The 23,388-nt window shown below is 42.8% G+C and overlaps 1 protein-coding gene and 1 pseudogene across 5 annotated transcripts in view; one reads left to right on the top strand and one right to left on the bottom strand.

Moving 5' to 3' along the window:
• The window catches only part of GTF2IRD2B (GTF2I repeat domain containing 2B), a 56,639-nt gene extending 33,787 nt beyond the window's left edge, over positions 1 to 22,852 (top strand). For all 4 annotated transcript variants that reach the window (XM_045543174.1, XM_045543173.1, XM_045543170.1 and 1 more), the window contains 7 exons: positions 8,087 to 8,143; positions 10,865 to 10,927; positions 15,350 to 15,427; positions 16,705 to 16,788; positions 18,836 to 19,019; positions 19,400 to 19,428; positions 21,042 to 22,852. In XM_045543174.1, coding sequence (XP_045399130.1) covers positions 8,087 to 8,143; positions 10,865 to 10,927; positions 15,350 to 15,427; positions 16,705 to 16,788; positions 18,836 to 19,019; positions 19,400 to 19,428; positions 21,042 to 22,645 — 2,099 coding nt within the window. In that variant the 3' untranslated portion in view covers positions 22,646 to 22,852. The remainder of the gene's footprint in view (positions 1 to 8,086; positions 8,144 to 10,864; positions 10,928 to 15,349; positions 15,428 to 16,704; positions 16,789 to 18,835; positions 19,020 to 19,399; positions 19,429 to 21,041) is intronic.
• LOC123632641 lies at positions 17,002 to 17,897 on the bottom strand (annotated as a pseudogene). Its single transcript, XR_006733415.1, has one exon. The product of XR_006733415.1 is annotated as a protein N-terminal asparagine amidohydrolase-like (transcript).
• Positions 22,853 to 23,388: the final 536 nt, after the last annotated feature.

Raw genomic sequence — 23,388 nt, 5'->3', positions numbered from 1 at the left:
CTAGAGCAACTGGATATCCATATGCAGAAAAATATAACTTACACCATATACCAAAATTAACTCAAAATGGGTCAAAGACCTAAATGGTAAAAGCTAAAACTATAGAACTGTTAGGAGAAAACATAGATTTAAACCTTTATGAACTTAGATTTGGCAGTGGTTTCTTAAGTATGACATCTAAAGCACAAGCAACAACAGCAACAAAAATAGATAAATTGAACTTCTTCAAAATTTAAAACTCTGCTTTGGGAGGCTGAGGCAGGAGGATCACTTGAGCCCAGGAGTTCAAGGCTGCAGTGAGCTATCAGCACAGCACTGTATTCCAGCCTGCACAACAGAGCAAGACCCTGTCTCTAAAAAAAAATTAAAAATTAAAACCTTTGGTGCTTCACAGAATACTATCAAGAAAGTGAAAATACTACCAACAAAGTGGGAGAAAATATTTTCAAAATGTTTGTTAAGGATAATATATCTGATAGTATACTTAATATCTGATAAAGATCTAGTATCCAAAATATATAAGAACTCTTTTCAACTCAACAATAAAAATACAAACTACCTTAATTTTTAAATGAGCAAATGATTTGAATAGATGTTTATGCAAAGGAGATATACAAATGGCCAATATACACATGAAAATACGCATGACTAATCATTAGAGAAATGCAAATCACAATCACAATGAAATATTACTTCACACCCGCTAGGATGAAGGTAATTAAAAAGACAGATAGTAACAACTGTTGGTGAAGATGTGGAGAAATTGGAACCTCATACATTGGGATGTAAAATGGTGTAGCTGCTTTTGAAAATAGTTTGGCAGTTCCTCAAAAAGTTAGTTACCATATGACCCAGCAGTTCCACTTGTAAGTATGTACCAAATTCTATGTAATTGAAAACATACATTCACACAAAAAGTTGTACCTTATTCCCAATAGCCAGAAGGTGGAAACAACCCAGATGTCCATCAGCTGACAAATGGATAAACAAAATGTGTATCTATACAATGAAATATTACTCAACCATAAAAAGGAATGAAGTGCTGATGCATGCTGTACCATGGATGAACCTTTAAAATTTTATATTAAATGAAGAAAACCAGACATAGAAGGCCACATATTGCATGATTCCATTTATATGAAGTGTCCATAATAGGCAAATCCATAGAGACAGAGAGTAGGTCAGTGGTTACCAGTGTCTGGAGAAAGAGGAGAGGGAAGTGATTGCTAATGGGTCCAGGGTTTCTTTTGAGGGTGATGAAAATATTCGAGGAATAGATAGTGATAATGTTTGTACACCTTGTGAATATACTGAAAACCACTGAATTGTGTGGTTATGGGGGAGTTATGGGCCAGGCACGGTGGCTCACACCTGTAATCCCAACACTTTGGGAGGCCAAGGCAGAAAGATTGCTTGAAGCCAGGAGTTCGAGACCAGTCTGGGCAACGTAAGACCCCATCTCTACAAAAAGTAAAAATATAGCCAGATGTGGTGGTGCATGCCTGTAGTCCCTGCCTCCTGAGGCAAGAGGATAGCTTGAGCTCAATAGTTCGAGGCTGCAGTGACCTATGATTGGGGCCACTGCACTCCAGCCTGCATGCAGAGCAAGAAATCATCTCTTAAAAAATATATATAAATAAGGCCAGGCACGGTGGCTCACACCTGTAATCCTAGCACTGTTGGGAGACTGAGGCAGGAGGATCACTTGTGCCCAGGAGTTTGAGGTTGCAGTGAGCTATGACAACACCACTGCACTCTAGCCTAGGCTAGCCTTTGACTCTGTGTCAGAAAAAATAAACAACTTTTTTTTAAATTAAAAAAATTGAAAAATAAATAAAAAATTGAAAAATAAAAGATACCTGCAGTGAATGTTTATTGCAGCACTACTATTCATAATAGCAAAGATATGGAATTGACTTAAATATCCTTCAGCAGATGATTGGGTAAAGAAACTGTGGTATGCATGCACAGTGGAATACTGTTTAGCCATAAGGAAATCATGTCTTTTGCAGCAACATGGGTGCAGCTGGAGGCCTTTACCTTAAGTGAAACAGCTCAGACACAGAAAGACAAATACTGTATGTTCTCACTTCTGAGTGGGAGCTAAATAGGGTGTACACGTGGACATAGAACATGGAATAATGGACAGTGAGGACTCGAGGTGGGCAGGGGGGTGGATGATGAGAAATCACTCAGTGGGTACAGTGTGTGTTATTCGGGAGAGGGATGCCCTGAAAGCCCTCGCTTCTCCACTGTGCTATCTATGCATGTAACAAAATAACACTTGTACCCTATAAATTTATGCAATTTTTTTAAAAGACTCCAGCAATACTTTTGCCATCCTTAGATAGACTTACCAGAGAGTCCTTGTCTTCTTAGTAAATTAACAGTAATCATTTTACACTTATTTACTTTTTCTTTATTATTGCAGAATATATATATAACGTAAAATTTACCTCCTAAGTGCACAGTTCGGTGGCAGTAAGCACGTTCACACTGCTGTGCAGGTACCACTCCTGTCTGTCTCTGGAACCTTTTCAGCATCACAAACAGAAACTCTGCCCATTAGCAGCCCCTGTCTCTCTCCTCCCAGCCCTGGCAACCACCATGCTACTTTCTGTCCCTGTAAATTTGCCTATTTATAGATATTTCATGTATTTAATAAACAGAATCGCATAGTATTTATCTTTTTGTGACTGGCTTATTTCTCTTATAATATCCCCAAGGTTTATGGATGCTGTAGCATGTGTCAGAATTTCATTATCACTCGCTTATTTTTATTTTTATTTATTTATTTATTTATTTATTTATTCTTTTTTTTTTTTTTCAAGAGAGAGTCTGGCTCTGCTGCCCTGGCTAGAGTGCCGTGGCGTCAGCCTAGCTCACAGCAACCTCCAACTCCTGGGCTCAAGCGATCCTACTGCCTCAGCCTCCCAAGTAGCTGGGACTATAGGCATGCACCACCATGCCCGGCTAATTTGTTTCTATTTTTAGTAGAGATGAAGTCTCATTCTTTCTCAGGCTGGTCTCGAACTCCTGAGCTCAAGCGATTCTCCTGCCTCGACCTCCCAGAGTGCTAGGATTACAAGTGTGAGCCACCATGCCCAGCCCACTTGCTTATTTTTAATTTTGCCTTTTTTCTTTATGGAGTGGCTAGTGTTTCATATCTTTAACTCAAATTTGATGACTAAATTTGTGCTCCAAAGCAGGTCCTTTGAAAATTGATCCTGCTGATGAGAAATTCCTCATATTAAAGCATTTCAAAGATATACTTTTCCAATGTCGCATTCCAGAGCATTTTGAATTCAATCTACACTGAATTTACACAATGTGATATTTAGTTCTGGATTTTGACTTTTTGAAATGGAAGAGGAGGAAAAGAAATGCATTGTCCTGCTTATGTTTTAGAAGTAAACTTTATCTTGCTTAGAAATGAACCTAATAAGGGGCAATATGTTTTAACATTATTTACCTCTACTTCTGTTTGTTAAAGTCGTATAAGTCTCAAAATGGGTGACATGACTTCTTTTTATATTTTACCGGTTTGTATTCGGTGGTAGCATTTGTGGCTGCGTGTTGCCCAGCACAAGCAGCTTGGTAATGCAATTGGGAGTTACTTGGTGTTGTACAAAAGAGCTGAGACTGCCTGCGGGTATTGGCCCATAGGGTGTTTATTTCTTCACAGCAGGCTGAGACCTGTACATAGCTCAAAGCCTGCTGATGCCAGACTCAAATTTTTACTCGTTCAGTGGTTTCAAACATAGTCCAAATAAGCAGATTTTCAGCCTTCTTGAGAAGCTGCACCCAACACATCTGCCAGCCATCGATAAGGAGAAGCCCAGGGCTAGAGAGAGACCCCAAGCCTCCCCTGTCCTTCCGAGCTCTGCCCTAGAGACTCCGTGTGTGCTGTGGAGCCGCCTCACCTGCACCTGGACCTGGAGGCATCACCTTAAGTGACAGAGTGCCACACACGGAAAAACAAATGCTGCATGTTCTCACTCAGAAGCGGGAGCTAGATAGTGTGCACACATGGATGTGGAGAGTGGAGTGACAGTGGAGACAGGAGGGTGTCCCTCCCTCCCCCAACAGTTCCCCTGCCATCTGCCCATCTGACGGTGAGGCTCCCCCCAGGCGCCCACCCCAGTCCTTTCTCTGCTTGCAAACCTATCAAAGCGGCGCCCAGGTAAAGTTGTGTGCGCTTCTGCCGGGTTGTGAAATCCCTCAAACCCCCTACGCTTGCTTTTTAGCAGAATTGTGGCAGAAACTGGCAAACGAATGAGCCAGTCCGCAAATTCTGTGCAGTGTTGCTGCGCCGTGCACTTCAGCTATAGAAAAACCTTTCACCAGTGTCTGTCCTGCATGGGAGCAGCACAAGTGTCACTTGTCTTTAATGTCACCAGAACAGAAGTAGAACAGTTAGACATTTAACAAGGGAATGAAAATTAGTGGTTGGATTTAGGCCACAGTGTGCATACGGCCTCACGTGACATGCCATTGGAAAGTTCCCGCAGTTTGTTCTGGTCGTCTGCCCTCCTTCACCATCGCACCGGTGGGCTGGTCTCAGCCCACTCCTTAAGGTGGGCCCACTCCCTCCTGCCTCAGCCGCTGCCTCCTGCCTCAGCCTCCTCCTCCTGCCTCAGCCTCCTCCTCCTGCCTCAGCCTCCCTCCTCCTGCCTTCCCCTCCAGTGTGACCAAACTTAATGTGCCATGAATGTTAAGACTATAAACCTAATCGAGGGCAAGAGGCTGGAGAAAGAAAAGAAAGCTTAAGTTCAGTGTGTGCCTAGATCTGTAATCTCCCCCCTTCCTTCACATAATTGTGGAATTGGCAAATGAACAAAATAGTGTATTATGTTGTGAAGGCCGTGGGCTCCTACAGCATCGTGTCGGCTGTGAGTTTCCTAACCTGAAGGATGTGAGGGGCCCCCTGATGGGACCTCAGCTGCTCTGACTTAAGTCATGGGAACGGGAGCTGAATTTAAGTGCCACAGTTCTGGTCACTGTATACCTGGAAAGCAAGAATGTGACAGGTTTGTTTGTCACTCATTGGGAAAAAAAAATACTTCCTATCAGGTCTAAATGTCCATGTCTGTACATCATAAGGGAAGAAAATACAAGAAAAACATAAATGAAATGCTTGTGTGTTCCTGACAGACGTCGATTAATAATTTTATACTACAGTTAGAGTCATTGATAATAAAACCAGTATTTATTTGGACTTAGTCTTTTACCTGGCAAAATATTATAGATGCTAGATCTCCCCCTTTTTTTTCACTTAAAGAATTTTAGGGGCAGGATACGGTGGCTCACGCCTGTAATCCTAGCACTCTGGGAGGCTGAGGCAGGTAGATAGCTCGAGGCCAGGAGTTCAAGACCGGCCTGAGCAAGAGCAAGACCCCGTCTCTACTACAAATAGAAAGAAATTATCTGGCCAACTAAAAATATATATAGAAAAAAGTTAGCCGGGCATGGTGGCACATACCTGTAGTCCTAGCTACTCGGGAGGCTGAGGCAGGAGGATCGCTTAAGCCCAGGAATTTGAGGTTGCTGTGAGCTAGGCTGACGCCATGGCATTCACTCTAGCCTGGGCAACAGAGCGAGACTCTGTCTCAAAAACAGAAAAAAGAATTTTAGGGAAGAAAGCGTAAGAAGTCACAAACTGGCACCATTTTGCAGCTGCTAGTGAAACAGTGCATCTGGGCAATAATCATCCATGGCCATCAAGACCATTCTCTAAAAGGCTAGTGGGGACTTTGTCACGAACGGGTCTGGCTGGCAGTTCCTGAACTCACTGGTCTCTGGTGAAGGACCAGAGGTGACCAGACATCATGTGCCTCCTGACCAGATCCAGTAGGAAATATGCCACACCGCCTTTGGCAAGGGTTCTTGCCCAAAAAAATCAAACCTAAGTCAGATCCAGCCTCTAATGCTACCCAGCGATTTGCAAGAAATACGGAGAATACAGGAGCACATGAAAACACCACCACAAGGATGTAGTCAGTAAACTCCAGAACGTGAGAAACTCGGCGAGACAAGTAAGTGAACCACTTTCTTCAACAAATAATGGCACACACACAAAAAAAAAAGAGAGAGAGAAACTTGTTTTATAGTAAAAGAGCTTTAAGAGACTTAACCAAGTGCAACGTGTGGGTTTTGGTGGGACGTAGATCTGAACAAACCGGCTGCTACAGCGGAAGGCCACATGACGGCGGGGCAATGGGAAGGAGTGCGGGAGTTGAAGCACCTTTTTGCAACCACTGAAAGACAGGATCGCCCAGGAATCGTCTGTGGATGCTGAGTCTAGAGAGGAATTTAGAAAAGTAGAATATTTACAGGGTCTTAAAGTTTCTCTCCCCACAAGCTGCTTGTGAGTTGCAAGAGGGAAGGAAAAAACAGTAGTTATACAGCGGAGAAATGATACAGCACCTTGGCCAGGTGATCAAATCCACATGACCAGCAAGGGACAGATGGACATCGTGGCCCCCTAGATGTGATGTCCTGAGAAGGACACAACATCGTCTAGGCAGTGTTATGGCCGAGGATGCAAAGCCGGAAGCTAATGGCAAGGTGTTAGAACTGGTTCCCCGTTCCGCCCCAGGAACAGAATGGCAGAGTCCAAGGCTGCAAAAGGCAAAGGAGTTTATTGGCTGGCTCGAGCCAGGGTCCAGGTCCCAGAGCACCAACGCAGTGGTCTCTTTACGAACTAGGACCCCGCCCTGGGGTAAAAACAAAGCTTTTATACTTTTTTTTTGCTGGAGTCTGTTGCTAGTTATTTTTGATAAGAGACTCTTTCCCAAGAGAGTCCCTCCCAGGAGATTCTCTCCCCAAGGACACTCGCCCTGCACAGCCGCCTCCCTATCAGGAAGCCACCTGCGGTGCGGTTTTTTTCTTTTTTTTTTTAACTGCATTTGAGCATGGTTTTAGCTTTTTATCGTAATCAAGCAATAAGCAAGCAAGCTTTGTGTATAGAAGCGGAATTTGGCTGTTAGCTAAGAGCAAAAAACAAGTCACCATCAAACAAACTAAAATATTGTTTTAGTCCTACTCTACAAAGGGAACATCGGGCCAACTGAAAATCAGGAACATTCTATGGGGGGAAAGCCCGAGGAGGGTGGTTAACGTCACCCTCTGGTTTTAAAAAACATCAGTGCTGTAAAAGACCAAAATAGACTTAGAACTGTTCTAGATTAAAGGAGACCAAAGAGACGAGAGAACCAGAAATACTACCTGGCCCTAAGCCGGATCCCGTACTGAAAGGGGAAAAGCCCTCAAGGACATTGGGGCCACCTGACAAACCTAGAATACACAGTTCCTGATTTTTAAAGCTTTATTATGATTGTGTAAAGGAATGTCCCTATTCTTAGGAAACAGTCACTGAAGTATTTTGAGATAAAAGGCCGTGGAATGTGTAACTTTCCCTCAAATGGTTCAGAAAAAATACGGAAGTATGTGTATATACACCTCTATAGATGGATGAGAAAGAGAGGGAGGGACATACAGATTATCAAGGAGACAGGATAAAATATTACCATTGTTTTATCTAGGCAGAGGGCATATGGATCTTTGTGCTATTTTATTTTTGCAACTTTTCTGTAAGTTGAAAACTATTTCCAAATAAAACGTTTTTTAGACAACTGGGGAGGTTTGAACAATGATTGGATACTCGATGAGGGTAAAGTACTACTGTTGATTTGGGGAGCAGTCCTGGTATCGTGCTGGTGCTGAATGAAGTCCTGGTGTTCGCTGGTGCACGCTGCAGTGTCTGCACTCGGAATTCTGCCATGGCTGGGACTCACTGGAAACACCCAGTGGGTGTGGGGCGGGGTAGGTGCAGATCAAACAGGACTGCACGGGCTGATAGTCACGTGGATTCGTTATATGACCTCTCTGCTTTTGCATGTTTGAAAATTTCCAAAAAAGATAAAATAACAAAAAAAGTAAAGAAAAGATCGTTTGAGTTGTATTTCAAGAAGTATTTCGCGTGTATTGTTGTGTGGGTCTTGAGTTATTTACATTGTATTAATATTAAATGATTTTTAAAATTTATCTTTCTCCCTCCATTATGTATTGTTTATTTTCCTTTTAGGAAGCCATCATTCTTCCACAAGCAATGAAGTAATAGAAATGGAATTACCAGTGGAAGGTTAGAAAAATGAAGCATTTTCTCTTTCTCTCTTTCTTTTTTTGTTTTTAACTTTATAGTATTTTGCAAAGAACATATCCTTTTAAACACACGTTTGAAAATAAAGAAGGTGACTTCCTGGCATGCCTGCCTTCTTAGAAAACTGGTTGAGTCCTCGTCCTAACTTACAGTATTAAGGAACCTATCATTTCTTACTTTTCTGATCTGTAAGTGATTCTACTTAAAGCACCTGGATATAGAAGTTGACTTCGAACCAGTGCTGTTTGTTGCTTTCTTTCATTGTGTCTTTTGATGTGGCATTGCCAAAATTATTTTGGAAACAGTTAAATAGTATTTTAGGAAATTTTTGAATTAGAAGTAAAATGTGATAATATTTCCCTCCATTCATATATAAATCTTGAGCATCATATATAAGTCTTGAGAATAAAGCCTGAATTCTTAAAGTGATTTATGTATGTTCAGGAGAAAATTGATAAAGGAGAGTTCCTCTCCAAACCTAGAGGCATGGAACAACTTTGTCAGTATACGGGCAAGATGATCTTGCTTTTAGGAGTTGTATAGCTTAGATAGATACTAACAAGTATAGTACAAAATGACTTCAGTTTTTTTTCTCTGAATCAAGAGCATTCTCCAAGGAGCTGATCTGTAGTCAGTTTTAGTAGCAATTTATTCAGTCCTCTGACCCAAAAACAATTCTGATAGATTTTGTCCAGGGGAAAGACTTTAGTGAGACAGAGTCCAGTCTTAGAATTGTTTATTCACTCGTAAAATTAGTCATTTTGAACCTATTTGCTTTAAACCAAGAAGACAAATTGATTCTGTCATTACTTAATTTTGATTTATTTTTTTCTGTTAAGAAACATATAACCTAAATTTGTCATCTTAACCATTTCTAAGTATACAGTTCAGTAGCATTAACTACATTCACTTTGTTGCAAAACAGATCTTCAGAACTTACTTATCTTGCAAATCTGAAACTCTCTGCTCATTGAACAGCAATTCCCCCTCTCCCCACAGTCCCCAGCCCCTGGGAACCACCATTCTACTTTCTGTTTCTGTGAAACTGACACCTTTAGACAGCACATGCTAGTAGAATCCTACCGTGTTCGTCTTTCTGTGACCGGCTGACTTCACTTAGCATAACATGCTCAAGGTTCACCCAGCTGTAGCATGGGACAGGATTCTTCCCTTTATTTTTAGTTTTCTTTTTCTTCAGTTCAGTCTCTGAATTTCTTGGGGTGTTGGGGAGGGAAATTATTTCTAATTCAGCTTAAATCTGTTCCTTTTTTACATCATTTTACTTCCCTTTGTAAAGGGAAGTAGATATTGCTAGATATTAATAGCAGGCATTATTTGTAGTGGGCCTGTTAGCTACTGTTTTGTCATATTTAAAATAGATAAATAGTGTTTAGAAAGAAGAAGACCTATGTAGGATATAGGTAGGAGTCAGTTGTAGAGTAAGAATTACTCCATTGGATATTGGCTTTTGAAATAACTTTATTTCCAGCTGCTCACACCTGTAATCTCAGTGCTTTGGGAGGCCCAGGTGGGGGATCCCTTAAGGTGAGGAGTTCAAGACCAGCCTGGGCAACATAGTGAGACCTAGTCTCCACAAAAAAATTTAAAAATTAGCTAGGCATGGTGGTGCATACCTGTACTCCAGCTACTCAGGAGGCTGAGGCAAAAGGATCACTTGAGCCCAGAAGTTTGAGATTACAGTGAGCTATGATGATGCCAGTATACTCTAGCCTGGGTGACAGAGTGAGACATGTCTCTAAAAGAAAGAAAGAGAGAGAGAGAGGAGAGAGAAGAGAGAGAGAGAAAGAAAGGAAGGAAGGAAGAAAAAAGAAGAGGAGGGAAGAAAGGAAAGAATTTATTTTTGGAGATACTTTTATTATCCTAGTACAGTGGGTGGGAAGTCCATTTACAATAGAACTGAATCCGTTTGGTTTTTTTCTTTAACTTTCCATTCTGAAATAATTATAGATTCACAAGAAGCTACAAAAATAGTCCAGAGAGGTCCCAGGCACCTTCACCCATTTTGCTCCAAGGGTCAAAACAGCTACATTGGTTTTGAGTTCTAGGGTTTCCTCCTTTACTAAGAATTAATATAAGCTTTGGCAATTCTTCCTAAAATGAGCCAGAGTTAGGTGAGATAATCTCTAGCCAGGCAGGGATTTTATTTGTCTTTATTCTGCCTAGGATTTATTTATACTTTTTGTCTGTATGTAGAATGTAATGTGTACGTCAGAATTGTTGTCTACCAGAACAATTGATCGAGCTTCCATGTAACAAGCCTGAGCCCAGCTGGGGTCCCGCTGGGGTTACTGGCAGAAAAGAGGGGAACAATTAACCAAAACAAATGGCTTTTTTTCAATCCTAGTAATTCCTGATGACAACAAGAAAACATTATGACCACATGAATCCCATTACCCCAAATAGAAGGATTCTGTGTCCATTAATGTGGGTGACTCTGTGTTATTTGATAATATCTGAAAGTTTCCATTCCTCCTTTCATCCCTTATAAGAGGATCCTTTATAAAATCATCTTTTAATATCCTATTATCTCTTATAAAATTAAAATCACTATTATGTTTATTATGTATGAAATGTATTTAAAATGCCAGGATAAGCTCCTTTTTTGGTATCGGAGCAGTGAAATGCTGGAATATGAGGAGAATACTCAATAACGAGCGTCATCTTAGAAATTTCTTTTTCAAGATTCTTCTCAGCTGGTCCCTTCAGACACAAGTGAGGACCCGGAAGCCGAGGTGAAAATCGAAGGTTAGTTGCCAAAAGCCCTGTCACAGCCCAAAGCTGAGTATGGTTTTCATTCTCTATACTAAAAAGGGTTGTTGCGGGAAAAGATTGAAACAGACACGTGTGTACGTGGGACTAGAGCAGCCCATGTTCCCCTCAGGGCCCGGTGCCCGGTGCTTTACACGACAGAATCCGGCCGGGCTTCACGGTGAGCGCGTGTCATGTTACTTACGGGGAACATTCAGGAATCCGCCAGGCCTGTGTGAGTAGACAGCCCTTCTGCAGGTTCCAGCAGCTTTGCTGGAAATCGTGTGACACTGCTGTCAGGTCACAGAGCACAGACACGTGGCCTCCTGTCCGGGATGATGTCGCAGACCCACAGCAGGCGGCCGTGTATTTCCAGATGGATTTTCCATTGTGAGGACGGATTGTGCCGATTCATCTGCACTAGAAGTCAGCAGGGCTGAGTAGGTTTGTGGATAAAACATGGCATTTCCGTGGCCCAGTTTGGGTCCTCCCCAGGTGTCAGTGTGGCCTCCGGTGCACTTGATTTTGGACCATCCTTCGGAGCCATCGGTCACACTTGAGATTTTTTTTTTTCCTTTAACTTCCACAAACAGAAATCTTTGAAGTACGTTAAAATTTTTTTATTGAGGTAAAATTCACATGACATAAAATCAACCATTTCATACAGAATCTCAGGCCTTACTCAGACCTAATTTTTGAGAATGTACAAGCTCCCTAAGGGATTCGTGTGTGCCTTAAAATTTGAGTCACTAACATTCAGCATTTACATTCTGTCATTCTACTTCCCATGCTAGTTTCAGTCTTAGTTCTAGTAAACATGGCATGTGCACTACCAGTCCTCTTGCTGTGTTTTCCCAACTTATCTCTTGTTCTGGTAATGTTCATTTTCTAGTCGTTTCCTCTGGAAGAGCTAACTGGGAGAATATACCGTGACGTGTGTATTCTTGATTGATTTGTAGTCTTTATGCTAGAAGGAGAATTTCATTAGATATAAAAATCCTTCACTCATATTTTGTGTGTATCTGATAAATTCAATTATATTATCTTTGGGGGTTGAAGATTATTGTAGAGAAATTTGAGGCCAACTTGATTTTTTTTTTTTTTTTTTGAGACAGAGTCTCGCTCTATTGCCCGGACTAGAGTGAGTGCCGTGGCGTCAGCCTAGCTCACAGCAACCTCAAACTCCTGAGCTTAAGTGATCCTCCTGCCTCAGCCTCCTGAGTAGCTGGGACTACAGGCATGCGCCACCATGCCCAGCTAATTTTTTCTATATATATATTTTAGTTGGCCAGATAATTTATTTCCATTTTTAGTAGAGACGGGGTCTCGCTCTTGCTCAGGCTGGTCTCGAATTCCTGACCTTGTGCGATCCACCCTCCTAAGCCTCCCAGAGTGCTAGGATTACAGGCGTGAGCCACCACGCCCGGCCCCAACCTGATTTTTAATCCCTTAAAAATGACGAAATTTTTTTTTTCCTTTCTGCTTAAGCCCTAATGTTGGTATTAATGGAAATGGGTCAATTTTCCAGGCACTGGTGCCCTTTCAGTAGGAAGACTCCTTTTAGGAAAATTTTCCCAAATTGTTTTATTTAATCAGCACTGTTTTCTTCCATAAGGAATCCAAATAAACTTCGCTTGCAGACAGCTGAATTAAAAAAATAAATAAACATACGTGCATCTCCTTCTCATATCCTCTATTTCTGCTGCCTTTGTTCAGATCCTTTTCTGTCTTTTTTTATGTCTATTTCGTTTCATTCACTTGTCTTATTGCGACCCTCTGTGCCCCTTCCCATGACCTCCACAGTGTCTCTTGGATTTGTGCCGCTCCGTTTCACCTTCATTTCTGCATTTCAGCATTTTTCTTCTACTTAAAAAGAACAACAACAGCAACCATTTCAAAGTGGAGCAATTCAGTGGCATTTCGTACATTCACGGTGTTGTACAACTGTCACCTCTGTCTAGTTCCAAAACATTTCCATCACCCCAAAAGAAAGCCCCACACCCCACTAAACAGTTATTCCCCATCCTCCACTCCCACTGGCCCTTGGTAGCCACGAATCTGCTTTCTATCCCAATGGATGTGCCTATTCTAGGTATTTCATATAAATGGAATTGTATAATAAGTTACCTGCCTCCTTTCACTTAATAGTCTCAAGGTTCATCTATGTTGTAGCATGTGTCAGCACTTACTTCCTTTTTAAGGCTGAATAATATTTCATTGTACTTATAAATCATAATTTGTCCATTCATCCATTGATGGACATTTGGGTTGTTTCCTTAAAGTACTTTTAAGAATGTAAAGAGAAAAACCCCATGTTAGAATCAAAGTCCAGTACTAATTTAAATGCTGGTCAATGGAAAATATTCTCCATGGCGGCCTCTGTGTTGTGCTGTTGTCTTTTGGGATGTCACAATTGTATAGGGAGTGTGGGCCTAAGCATGGTTTTGTTCTAGATAACAGTTTTTTACAGAATTAGCCATAAATAATTTAGCCACTAATGTGCATGCATCTAGCAAAGCACTAATGCATTTGGAAGGTGTTTTCTTGTCCTCCTTTGTCTGACAAAGATTATTAAGATGACTGGTAGAATATGGAGCCAGATGAGAAGTTTTAAGCTAACCTGAATTAAGCAATCAACTAAAGAAAGTCATTGTTTATGATGGAGGAGTTTTGGAGGAGTTAAGACTTAGACCCAGTCGGGCGTGGTGGCTCACGCCTGTAATCCTAGCACTCTGGGAGGCTGAGGAGGGAGGATAACTTGAGGTCAGGAGTTCAAGACCAGCCCAAGCAAGAGCGAGACCCCTGTCTCTACTAAAACATAGAAAGAAATTAGCCTGGCATGGTGGCACTCCAGGCTGGGCAACAGAATGAGACTCCGTGTTAAAAAAAAAAAAAAAAAAAAAAACCACTTAAATACATTGTTGAAAAGTGCCATCCATTTATTTGAAATGTACAGGGTAATTAATAGACTAACTGCTAACTTTTATGCAGTAATTATAATTGGATTTGATCCATTTAAAAAGTGACATTGTGCTTGGGTGTCATTTGTGACAGATTTTTATATTTTGAAGAATTAGTTTTAATGATCAAACATAAGCACTTTGGTTATGTCAGAAATACAAATATCTGCACATTCTCTGGCACTGTCTGTTAACTGGTTTCGATGACCTGAATTGGGCTCTGGGTGTTTTGGAGGCTTAAGTGTTAAGTGTCCTGCAGTGTTTTCCTTACTTCACAGTGGCGAGGGAGCCCCGCAGTAGTTTCAGTCCTCTCTTAATATTGAACCTGGTTGTTAGAGTCAGACTTTCCAGGATGGATTAGATTTCATCAGAAAAATGAGTAATTTTAAGGTGAAGAACAACAAATCTTCCCACATTTCCCCCCAAAATTCTATGCTTGAAGCAGCATGGCACCAAGGAAAAGCCTGAGGGCTTTTGTGGACAACGAGGCTGCTCTTGTCCCTTTGAGGACTTGCCCTCCCCTGCAGACGAGCAAACGCCCAGTGCTGGATCTTCCACGGACGTGGGGACTGAGCGCTGAGCTCTGAGCTCCTCGGGGAGCACTGGACAGGCTCGTTTATATTCTTCACATATAACTTAAGTGAATATTGTGTTTATCGTGTAACCAGAAAACATGATAACATCAGCCATGCTTTTGCTATTAATATTTAACCATGTCTGGGCCTTTCCTTGACTGTGTCCATTAAACCATGTTTCTTAGGGTGTCTTCTTCTTAAATGTCCTCTAGGACAAGTTTATGTATCTTATTTCCTTTTTTCCCCCTTTACATTGAGAATAACAACAAAGGAAATATAATTTTAACACCCTTCTTTTATTTTTTTATTTTTGGGGGGTTTTTTTGAGACAAAGTCTCACTCTGTTGCCCGGGCTAGAGTGCCATAGTGTCAGCCTAGCTCACAGCAACCTCAAACTCCTGGGCTCAAGCAATCCTCCTGCCTCAGCCTCCCCAGTAGCTGGGACTACAGGTGCACAGCACTACGCCCAGCTAATTCTTTCTATTTTTTGTAGAGATGGGGTCTCGCTCTTGCTCAGGCTGATCTGAAACTCCTGAGCTGAAGTGATCCTCCTGCCTCGACCTCCCAGAGTGCTAGGATAACAGGCATAAGCCACCGCGCCCGGCCTAACACCCTTCTTTTAAAATAAAATTAGACTTAACTAAAGCGTTTACTAGGGGCTGAGAGTGAAATAAAAGTCATTGTGCACTTACTCCCCTTTGACATTAGCATTGAACTGCAGAGACTCAAGTATCAACTGATGCCACCTTGTCATCCTCCAACTCAGTGTTCTCTGCATTTTAAAACGTTCAGTCTGGGCTTCTGATCAAAGTGGCACTTTGACATTTTTAGAAGAGAGTTGGCCTTATTTTCTGTAAATTCTAAACTTCAGTTTCTGTTTTAAGGAAACACAAATTCACCCAACATTACAAATTCTGCATCAGGTGTTGAAGATCTTAACATCGTTCAGGTGACAGTTCCAGGTATGGATGTGGATGTTTATTTGGCTTTATGATAATTGACCTTATATTTTTCATTTCATCTTAACCATTTTATGGCACAGGTTAGTCTCTTATAACTGTTGTTTTTTTCTTATTCCACCCTGACTACTCAGGAATATAAAATATGCTGCAGGTGGCCACCACCTAGTATCTTGCTCATAACTGACATCATTAATCACAAATATTGCTTCTGCTGGCCAAGCCTTGAGCATTACCTGGAAAATTTATCTCAGGGCAGGAAATTTTAAGCACCAGCTACTGTTGAATTGGAATTGGCCACAGAGGTGAAATTTATTTGCTGTCCATCATTAAATAATTTTTTCTGAATATGTGTGTGTAAAATATATCTGGAAAGATACAAAAGAATCTATTAACACAGTTCCTCCAATGAAAGAAAATGAGAGCTGAGATCAGGATCGGGCAGAGATGTTTCTACACACTGTTTTATACCTCTTGAATTTTGAACCATGTGATTAGTTATTCAAAGTTAAAGAAAATTTTAAATTATTAAAAAATATTCCCTTCTAATCCTAGTACCTCTTATTCCTTTTACTTGTCATATTTCATTGGCTATGATTCCTATGATAATGTTGAAGAATCATGGTGAAAGTGGCCATTGTTGTGTTGCATGATATTGAAAATGTTCCCTAAAAGTCAGTGCCCCCTAAAAGCTTGTGTTAAGTGTGCAATTCAGTGATTTACATAAGGTTATAATTTGGAAAATTCTCTATTATCTATGATGGCTTCCATTTACATTTTCTTCTTCTTTTTTTTTTTTTTTTTTTGAGACAGAGTCTCACTCTGTTGCCCGGGCTAGAGTGAGTGCCGTGGCGTCAGCCTAGCTCACAGCAACCTCAGACTCCTGGACTCAAACAATCCTGCCTCAGCCTCCCAAGTAGCTGGGACTAGAGGCATGCGCCACCATGCCCGGCTAATTTTTTCTATATATATTTTAGCTGTCCATATAATTTCTTTTTATTTTTAGTAGAGATGGGGTCTCGCTCTTGCTCAGGCTGGTCTCGAACTCCTGAGCTCAAACAATCCGCCCACCTCGGCCTCCCAGAGTGCTAGGATTACAGGTGTGAGCCACCATACCCGGCCCCATTTACCAATTTCTAAAATGCTTAATTATTGCTCAAGTAAACTGAACAAGTCAGGTAAAGTGCTTTCTTCAGTGCTAACAGGCATTTCCTCCAACAGATTTCTTGGGAGAAAACACATTAATAACTCTGGTTGTTTATTTATTTATTTGTTCTTAGACAATGAAAAGGAAAGACTATCAAGCATTGAAAAGATTAAACAGCTAAGAGAACAAGTCAATGACCTCTTTAGCCGAAAATTTGGTAAGTTTTTATATTGTTACATATCCAGAATTTATAGACCTGAAATACTTTTATTTTTGCCAAAATAAGATTTTATTTTGAAAGTCATTTGCAAGACACCGAGTAAGGAAGGAGACCTAAGACTCAGATGTGGGTTCCAGATCCATATTCTCTCCAGCCCCACCAGTGGTCTTTGTCATGCCAAAAAGTTGCTTCCTTTGATAACTCCTATTCTTAGCTTCCTGGAGAAGAGATCTTTTCCCATAAGCCACCGTCTTCATTTTTTTGTAGAGTAGAGCTTATTTCCAGGAAACAGTGTGTTAGTTGGAGATGGGTTTTTTTAAAAAACGTCAAGGTAGATTTAATATGTTCAACAAAGTGGGACGGGGGGAGGGTGCTTGGCCAAAGGTGAAGTGGAAAAGTTCCCTAGTATTTGCTTATCATCTTGCTGCAAGCAGAAATCCACATGTGGAAATGGCACCCAGGGAAGCGGTCCTATGGGAGCTGTTCTGTCTTTGCACCGTAGCTAATCATCGGTCCTCCTGCTAAAGCCCGAGCAGCTGCTGCTCTGGACCTGGATCTGGAAGGAGGCTCTGTAAATCTCTGCAGTTTGATGTTAACAGCAGTGCCAGAAGTTACTGGAAAGCGGTTTTCATTTTCTTTCCATTTAATTCTGTCACACATAACATCACTAAGTGAATGTCATCTTCTTGTCTGTCAAATTGACTAAGAGGTTGATGAGTAAGTTTTTGTGACAACTGCCTATTGTCACTGACGCCTCCCACGAGGTGCACTTCCAGCCTTCCACATTGAGCGTGGCTGGAAAAGGATTTTATGGAGTTCATGGTCAAGAGGACCTCAGCTTTGGTGTCGGTCCTGTCACAGTGTGTCTGGCAGGTAGCCCCATTACTTGTGTGCCTCAGGACCACAATGTGACAAGTGGTGGCATCATCAGAACCCAGAATGGAGATGGAGCCATCCTTTGGGGAGGTCACTGCAAGCTCTCTTTGCCGAACATACAGAAGGCCCTGGGGTCCCACTCGTTGAACAGACTGACCTCTGGGAAGTCTGGCTCTTTCCTGCAGAGGCAGGTGGGCTCAGTCAGCAGCCACACTTGCTGACCCTCGACGAGCAGCAGCAGCAGCAGCTCGGACGCATCCTCCCGGGCAGGCCCAGAGAGACGGTTGCCTCCCCAGCCCTGGGCACCTGCCACCCCCATCCCCTGGGGTGAAATACTCCTTTTTTTTTTTTTGAGACAGAGTCTCACTTTGTTGCCCGGGCTAGAGTGAGTGCCGTGGCGTCAGCCTAGCTCACAGCAACCTCAAACTCCTGGCCTCAAGCAATCCTCCTGCCTCAGCCTCCCAAGTAGCTGGGACTACAGGCATGTGCCACCATGCCCGGCTAATTTTTTCTGTATATATTTTTAGTTGTCTATATCATTTCTTTCTATTTTTAGTAGAGACTGAGTCTCACTCTTGCTCAGGCTGGTCTCGAACTCCTGAGCTCAAACGATCCACCCACCTCGGCCTCCCAGAGTGCTAGGATTACAGGCGTGAGCCACCGCGCCCAGCCCGAAATACTCCTTTTTAAAAGAATATGTTGTCTTATAAGAAATTGATCTTTTTGTGAAAGAGCTATGATCAAAATTATTTGGTGTATATTTTTACTGAAGAGCTGTCACATGGAAGCACTCTAATTGTTAATACAATAATATTAATAATAATAGCTATCTTTGTTTACTGAGTTCTTGTCGTGGGTGAGTATTATTTTTTGTGCTTGACATCTGTTTAATCACTTAATCTTCCCAAGAACCTTTCAGGTAGGTGCCATGATAATTCCTATTTAATGGATGGAGAAACTGAGTCTGCCACACTACCCACGCCAATGTCAAAGTCAATAAAATTACCTTCACGCATCATAACTACTGGAAAATAAAGCAACGATGGCTGATCACCAGTATTGTCATCTGATGAGGATGACTTTAAAATCCTGACGTTAAAGATAAAGCGTGGTTTGGGAAGGGTAAGTGGCAAACCCAGCTAGTTTCATGCTGCTCGTCTTATCACAGGTGAAGCAATTGGTGTGGATTTCCCGGTGAAAGTTCCCTACCGGAAAATTACATTCAACCCTGGCTGTGTGGTGGTCGACGGCATGCCCCCGGGGGTGGTGTTCAAAGCCCCTGGGTACCTGGAAATCAGCTCCATGCGGAGGATCTTGGATGCAGCAGAGTTTATCAAATTCACAGTCATCAGGTAAGTGAGAGTTCCCCTGCTTGGTCGTCAGAACGAATCTGGAGCTCGTAACTTGCCCAGGTAGGCAAGTGTCAGCCCAGGGATTTCTGCCCCCGGAGGTGGCCGTGGGGTCCCTGAGTTAACTACTGGGCTGTGTTGCTTCTCACCCTCATTTCATTGTCTTCTGCTTCTGCAAGTTGTGTCCTTGTTCCTGTTTCTTGGTGATCGTGGGCAGCTATCCCCGTTTCAGCTCCCACTGCACTTAGCATAGAATTGACACTCGGCAGAGCTTGTCCCGTAGAACTCAGTGGACAGGAGAGGTGACACTGCCGAGAGGGCATAAACAGAGAAGGGAGGAAGCATGAGCTTTGTTGCATTTACCAATGTCTCTTTCTCCTCAGACCGCTTCCAGGACTCGAGCTTAGCAATGGTGAGTATTCCGTGTGGTGAGAGGAACGTTCCAGCACCGTCGTGCTGTGTGAAGTGTCCCCGTGGGCACTCGCCCTGGGCTCCTTGCCTCTTGAGTCTGGAGCCTTAGAGCAAAGCGTGCAGCTTTTGATGGGTACTTTACTTTTCCCTGCATGTCATAAAGTTCTGTAATTCTGTGGCTTAAGTTGTATTAACCGGGTTTTTTCTCATACAAGTTTGATGGAGCTTGATGTGCATCGCACCACGCATGTGGCGTGTGACGTAGCACGCTCTTACTCAGGTGTCCTTATGGCGAGGGCTCCCCCACGGCCACCCGCACAGCTGCACTCAAGGCCACGGCCCTGAACGCCTCCGTGTGAGCCGCACACGGCCCGCCTGGCCGCGCCAGCCCCACCCCGGCACCCCCAGCCCCGACTCGACCTCCCCACGGTTCTCAGGCACAAGGGGTCCTCCTGGCACAACAGGGGCTCTCAGAACCCCTCCAGTGCTGAGGTTGACATCTGTCGCCCAGGCCACTCTGCTCGTTACGTATTTTCGATGTCTTCCCTGGAACCCTTGCAGATAAGCCGGCATCCTGGAAGGGGCGGCGCAGGACGGGGAGGAGTTCTCAAGAGCTCGAGTCACTAGGGAGCCTCCTCGTTTAAAGTTTGAAAACTAAAGTGTTCTTTTCAAATGTTCAATTATTATCCCTAAATATGTCTGGTTGCTAAATGATTTTTTAAAATATTTTTAATAGCATCATTGAGGCATCACTTACATACCATACAATCCATTTGTGTTAAGTGTACAATTCAGTGATTTTGAGTCAGTTTACAGAGTTGTGTAGCTATCAGCACAATCTAACATGAGAACATTTTCATCACCCCCGGAAAGGTCCCTCCCACATGTTCGGTCATTTCCTATTCCCACCCTGGCCCCAGGGAGCCGCTCGCTGGCTCTCTGTCCCTGCAGATGTGCCTGCATGTCTTAAAGTGCCCTTTATATCTGTGTTCTCTGGAAGCACCTTACTTACCTGCGTGGTGGCCTGGTTCCTTCAATGCACTTGAACACATTGATGTGCTTGGTGAGTTCTCTGCGGGGCTGTGGCCGCCACCCCTGTCACTTGAGACGCACAGTAGGTCAGTCAAAGGCCTTCTGTGCTCGTTCCTGTCTGTTATCGCAAAGTTCTCTTGGGAATCAAATGAGAAAATATATGCTAAAATGCAAACATACCTTCACATCATTCCTGTTTAAGCCAGGCATAGCAACCTCAGCTACGCACTGACCCTCACCGAAGATGTCTTTGTTTTACTCATGTATCTTTTTAAAATGAGGATTAGTGGCCAACATTGAAAACCCAGGCACTCTTTCATAAAAATCGATCTCTGGGTTTTCTTTAGAAATCTGAAGATCTGGCCACGGTGGGCCCAGGGTCCCTCACGGCAGTGGTTTGCAGGAGCTGAGGGTCCCTCATCCCCCTCTGCAGGGTGGGCTGCCCCACTGTTACCCGCACCCACCCCCCCCCAGCCACTTTAATCCTCGTGTTCATCATCATATGTTTGCTGTTGTTGTTTTTCTAATAGTAGAATTAAGAGAAAAATAAAATATTTCTTGTCTCCATGTCTCTGTGAAAAGTGGGAAAACGAAAGATAGACCAAGAGGGCCGTGTGTTTCAAGAAAAGTGGGAGAGAGCATATTTCTTCGTGGAAGTGCAGAATATTCCGACATGTTTAATATGCAAACAGAGCATGTCTGTGTCCAAGGAATACAACCTGAGGCGTCATTACCAGACCAACCACAGCAAGCACTACGACCAGTATACCGAAAAGATGCGCGATGAGAAGCTTCATGAGTTAAAAAAAGGGCTCAGAAAGTATCTCTTAGGGTCATCAGAAATTGAGTGTCCCGAACAAAAACAAGTGCTTGCAAACGTGAATCCAACAGAAAATGCTGCCGTGCAGCCTGTAGAAGACGTGGGTGGGAACTTATGGGAGAAGTTACGTGAGAAAATCAGGTCATTTGTGGCGTATTCTATTGCAATTGATGAGATCACGGATATAAATAATACCACCCAGTTGGCCATATTCATCCGTGGTGTTGATGAGAATTTTGATGTGTCTGAAGAACTTCTGGACACAGTGCCCATGACCGGTACAAAATCTGGAAATGAGATATTTTTGCGTGTTGAGAAAAGCCTGAAAAAGTTCAATATCGACTGGTCCAAATTAGTAAGCGTGGCCTCCACTGGCACTCCTGCAATGGTCGATGCCAGTAATGGGCTTGTCACAAAACTGAAGTCCAGGGTGGCGATGTTTTGCAAGGGCTCAGAACTTAAGTCCGTGTGTTGCATCATTCACCCAGAATCTCTGTGTGCTCAAAAGCTCAAGATGGCCCACGTCATGGACGTGGTGGTGAACTCTGTGAACTGGATCTGCTCCCGGGGACTGAACCACAGCGAGTTCACCACCTTGCTTTATGAACTGGACAGCCAGTATGGCAGCCTCTTGTACTACACGGAGATTAAGTGGCTCAGCCGTGGGCTGGTGCTGAAGAGATTTTTCGAGTCGTTGGAAGAAATTGATTGCTTCATGTCATCCAGAGGAAAGCCCCTGCCTCAGCTGAGCTCCAAAGATTGGGTCAGAGACTTGGCCTTCTTGGTGGACATGACGATGCACCTGAACACTTTGAACATCTCTCTCCAAGGGCATTCCCAAATCGTTACACAAATGTACGACCTGATTCGGGCGTTCCTAGCCAAACTGTGCCTGTGGGAGACCCATTTGGCAAGGAACAATCTGGCCCACTTTCCCACCCTGAAATCAGTTTCCAGAAATGAAAGCGATGGCCTGAACTACATTCCCAAAATTGTGGAACTAAAGACTGAATTCCAGAAAAGGCTGTCTGATTTCAAACTCTACGAGAGCGAGCTGACCCTGTTCAGCTCTCCGTTCTCCGTGAAGATCGACAGCGTGCGCGAAGAGCTGCAGATGGAGGTTATCGATCTGCAGTGCAACACGGTGCTGAAGACAAAATACGACAAGGTGGGAATACCGGAATTCTACAAATACCTCTGGAGTAGCTACCCGAAATACAGAAACCACTGTGCAAAGATTCTGTCCATGTTCGGGAGCACCTACATTTGTGAACAGCTGTTCTCCATCATGAAACTGAGTAAAACGAAATACTGCTCCCAGCTGAAGGACTCACAGTGGGATTCCGTGCTTCACATCACGACGTGATGGAGGGACAACTCCCGGCGGTGCCCGTGGTGGGTAAGGCTAGAATCTCCTAGGCTCGAGGGATTGTGAGTTGAGAAAGTTAATTATTAGATATTTGTTTTTCAGTTTTTTCCACTTTGAATTGGAAATATAATTTGCAGTATCAAACCTGTTTGTACTACATTTTATGCTTCACCATTCAGTAAAAAGCAAGAAAGTTTTGTTGTATTTCTAGTCATTGACTTTTCTTACACCTGGTCTCTCATTCGTTCACGTTATCTGCCTGACCCCCCCGTAGGCATGGTGGTTGGCATCTCGAAGTTTAAATCAATCAGTAGAGTGAGTTGTGTATATTCGTTGAGGAATACACACACACACACACACACACACACATACACGTGCATTTATCCCCCCGGCCTCATCTGCATGGTATCCTATGTGGTCTAACACGATTCCAAGTTTAAGGAGAAATAGTTGGGTACATACTCACATAATACACTGTTCCTTTAGTCTCTCTCTCTGCCTTCTTGTAGCTAGAAAGGTCAGGCTTAAAACAGAAATCCCAAAAACAAATAACATAGGTTATAAAAGACAAAGTAAATTGAGGTTTGGAGGTTTTCTCATTTTTAAAAGCTTTTTATTTTGAAATAATATCAAATTTATAGAAAAGTTGCAAAAAAAAGTATGAAAAATAGCCATATGCCCTTTAGCTGATTCTCAGTTAACATTTTACCTCAGTTTTATCATTTGTTCAGTTTCCCTCC

Source organism: Lemur catta, chromosome 2 (assembly GCF_020740605.2).
Source record: "Lemur catta isolate mLemCat1 chromosome 2, mLemCat1.pri, whole genome shotgun sequence".
Taxonomy (NCBI): domain Eukaryota; kingdom Metazoa; phylum Chordata; class Mammalia; order Primates; family Lemuridae; genus Lemur; species Lemur catta.
The sequence above is the reverse complement of the archived record's forward strand: the minus strand, read 5'-3'. Positions and strand labels throughout refer to the sequence as shown.